Here is a 3,350-nt window from a genome sequence, read left to right as displayed (position 1 = left end):
GAGCAGGTGGTGCCCTCGGCAACATTCCTTCTGGGAAAACATCAGCTCTTGGGGTTTGGGGGAGGACCAGCCCTGAGCACCTTGCTGTGCTCTCATGGCAGAGCCTGGACAATCAGCTTAGAGCTTCTCCCAGCTGCCAGGAGGTCAGGCTGGAGAGCTGGGGGGATGTTGAGGGCTTATCTCTGGAGCAGCAGCGTGGGCAGCAGCTCTGGAAAGGCAGCTTCTCCAGCGGTCTGCAGCGAGCTGGGGTGGCAACTCCAGCTCAGGGTGTTGTCCTTGGTGTGGAGCTCGTCCCACCCCAGCAGTGAGGGAGCTGGAGAGCAGCCACAGTGGGATCTGAAGTCCTTTGTCACCCATTCTCTGGGCTGTGTTTGGCTGGAGCGGAGGCTGTTGCCTTTGCAGGTGCCACCTCGTGCGGAGGAGATCACGATCCCGGCTGATGTCACCCCAGAGAAGGTCCCCACCCATATAGTGGACTACTCGGGTACGGCCTGTGTCCCCTCCCTTCTCCACTGCCCTGCCTGGCCGAGGGGAGTGGGAACGGATCCAGTTGATGATGGGCTCTTCCCCTTCCAGAGTCAGAGCAGACGGAGGATGAGCTGCAGGAGGAGATCTCTAAGGTGAGCAGGGCTGGACAGGGATGTTGCAGGACTGTTCACTCTCCCTCTTACCCACCCAGAGACACACAGATTAATGCTGTGGGTTTGTTTAATCCTTCCTTGTCTGTAATCTGCTGTGTGTGGCTTGTCCCAGCCCTCTGGGAGCCTCCAGAAGGAGAGCAGCAGGGGGCAGCCCACCAGGAGGTGGAGGAGGCTGCTGAGCAGAGGACATGCTCTCAGCCTCGGGATGTTCCCCATGGACTCAGAAGAGGGGAGAAGCAGTTGCTGAGCTTGGGTGAGCCCCCCAGCTCCCTCCATTAGGTACCTGTGGCTGCCTGATGAAGCAGTGGCCCAGAGGAGTTGGTTTGGGAGATGGAGCGCTGGGCAGGGAGGAACGAGGGCTCCAATGTCCTTGGCAGCAGCGATGGAGCGATAATCCCCTTGGCTGGCTGGGGTGGGCTCAGCTGTTCTTCCCTGCCCTGGGATTAACCCTGGCTCTGCAGAGGGAGGACCTCTTGATTACAAATGATGAAACTGTCTCTCTGCTGCATGTCTCACGTGCATGGAGATGTTTAGCATTTCTACCTCGATGACTTAATGGCCAAGGAGGTGAGCACAGGGGTCTTTTTTCCTCCACCCAGACAGCAAGGGTATAGAGAGGCTTAAAACAGCTCTGGGAAATCCTGCCTAAACCCTTGTATGTCCTCAGGATTAGCACTGAACTCTCCCCTCAATGGCCAGTGATCCCTCCTGTCTGCTGCAAAGACAGTGCTAGGGTCAGCGCTGCCTGCATGGGGTCAGGAGGGGAGGAGGGCAGGGACCCTGGTGCAGCACAGCCACCAAGGGGTGAGAGCAGGGAACCAGGGCTCAGGCCTGGAGTCAGATGTGCTCAAGGGGCTCCTGGAGCAGAGGAGCTGGTCTGTGCTCTCAGCAGCCCCTTGTAGAGCTCATGTTGTTGGGGAGTGAGTCGCTGTGTGTACATGCTGGGTTTTGGTGCCAGGGCTGTGCATGGGCTTGGGCAGCCTCGCTGCTGCAGTGACCCTCACTCTCCACCCTCTGCCACTTCTCTTGTAGGCCAATGTGGTCTGCGTGGTATACGATGTCACCAAGGAGGCCACGATTGAGAAGGTGAGGGGTGTCCCACCAGAGCCCTGAACAGCAGTGCCATAGGGAAGGGGAGCCCCATGCTGGGTCCTCCCACCCTGCTCTGTCTTTTTGCTGTGGATGGGTGTTAATGCCCCCCAGCCCTGCGCAGGGGGTTTGGGGTTTGAGACCCCTGCAAGCAGAGGCAGGCTGAGCACAGCCTAAGCATGCTCCTATTTTGGCTGTTGTCCTCATGTGCTGTGGGACAAGGCTTGTTGGATCATTCTGCTGGCATCCAGCATCCCTGGGGCTGCTGTGCCTGCTGATGCAGGGGAATGCTGGGAGCAGATGGCTGCAGGGCTGTGCTGGGGCTGCATTGACAGGCTTTTCCCTGTGCTCACCTTCCAGATTCGCACAAAGTGGATCCCTATGGTGAATGGGGGAGTTGAAAAGGGCTCCAGGTAACGTGTCTGGTGTAGTCTGTGTGTGCAGATTTGGGGGGTTGCAGAGGCTGTGGGGTGCCAACCACCCTCACCTCCTCCTGATGTTCCTGAGATCAAACCAGCTCTGTGGCTTGTGGCATGACCACCTGTAGCTGAAAAACACAGGGGCGCTTCTCCTTCATAGATCTAGCTGAGGGCCTCAGGAGTGGGTTCCTTCCCCTCCTTGATCTCTTCTTAGCCAGGCAGGGAGAGGAGCCTGCCAAGGGAGGTACAGAAGCCTCAGTCTGTGTGTGGATTGCTTGGGCAGAAGGCTGCTGTGCTGGATTAAAGGCTCCTGAGCATATTGTTGCTGGGTGAAAGCATAAGCGGGATCAGGCAGCCTGGTCTCCAGATGGATGCTCCCAGCTGCTCTGGACCTTGCAGAGGAGGGTGGGGGGGCTCCCAGCCTGCTGCCCACGAGCACGTATGGCTGCGTCACTGCTGACCTCACTCGTGCTCTCTGATGTTCCATCTCTTCCCCAGGATCCCCATTATTTTAGTGGGAAACAAGTCTGACCTGCAGATGGGGAGCTCCATGGACGTCATCCTGCCCATCATGAACCAGTTCTCAGAGATTGAGACCTGTGTGGAGGTGAGGGAACTCCAGAGCCTCCCTGAGGGGTAGGTGTGCTTGTCTGGTGTGAGTCAGGGAGTCTTTGTGCTCGTGGAGACCATGTTGGGGCCCTCAACACAAGAGGGACGTGGAGCTGTTGGAGCCAGTCCAGAGGAGGCCACAGAGATGCTGGAACGCACTGCACCCAGGGGGTGGCTGCACAAGCCCCTGCAATCTGTCCCCAGTGTCCCCATGGGACCTGCCAGCTCCCACCATAAGGCCCCTCCGCCAGACCCATCCCTTAGGCCCCTTGGTGCGGTGTGAACTGGATGGGCACCATGGCATCTGCCAAGGAGGGCTGGGGGCCAGGAGTGGGGCCGGGGCAGAAGCAGGGTCCCCCTGGGGAACAGCAGGCATCAGGGGGGACATGGTGCAAGTCCTACCACCTGGATCGGGGCTATCCGACACACAGCTACAGGTGGAGCAGAGAAGTGATTCAGAGCAGCCTCGTGAAGAACTTGGGGGTGTTGGTCGATGAGCAGCTCCCCATGACCTGGCTTCAGTGAGCGCTGGAGCCCAGAACCCCCCGTGTGCTGGGCTGCATCCCCAGAGCGTGAGCAGAAGGGCACAGGA

General features: G+C 58.9%; 1 protein-coding gene across 1 annotated transcript in view; it reads left to right on the top strand.

Moving 5' to 3' along the window:
• Positions 1 to 398: 398 nt before the first annotated feature.
• RHOT2 (ras homolog family member T2) overlaps positions 399 to 3,350 on the top strand; it is a gene marked incomplete at its 3' end in the record, with an annotated part of 10,115 nt that continues 7,163 nt past the window's right edge. Inside the window, exons 1-5 of the mRNA XM_010016066.1 lie at positions 399 to 484; positions 577 to 620; positions 1,674 to 1,727; positions 2,091 to 2,143; positions 2,648 to 2,756. Coding sequence (XP_010014368.1) covers positions 2,112 to 2,143; positions 2,648 to 2,756 — 141 coding nt within the window. The remainder of the gene's footprint in view (positions 485 to 576; positions 621 to 1,673; positions 1,728 to 2,090; positions 2,144 to 2,647; positions 2,757 to 3,350) is intronic.

This window comes from Nestor notabilis, unplaced genomic scaffold (assembly GCF_000696875.1).
Source record: "Nestor notabilis isolate BGI_N333 unplaced genomic scaffold, ASM69687v1 scaffold24386, whole genome shotgun sequence".
In the NCBI taxonomy this organism is placed as follows: Eukaryota; Metazoa; Chordata; class Aves; order Psittaciformes; family Psittacidae; genus Nestor; species Nestor notabilis.
The sequence above is the reverse complement of the archived record's forward strand: the minus strand, read 5'-3'. Positions and strand labels throughout refer to the sequence as shown.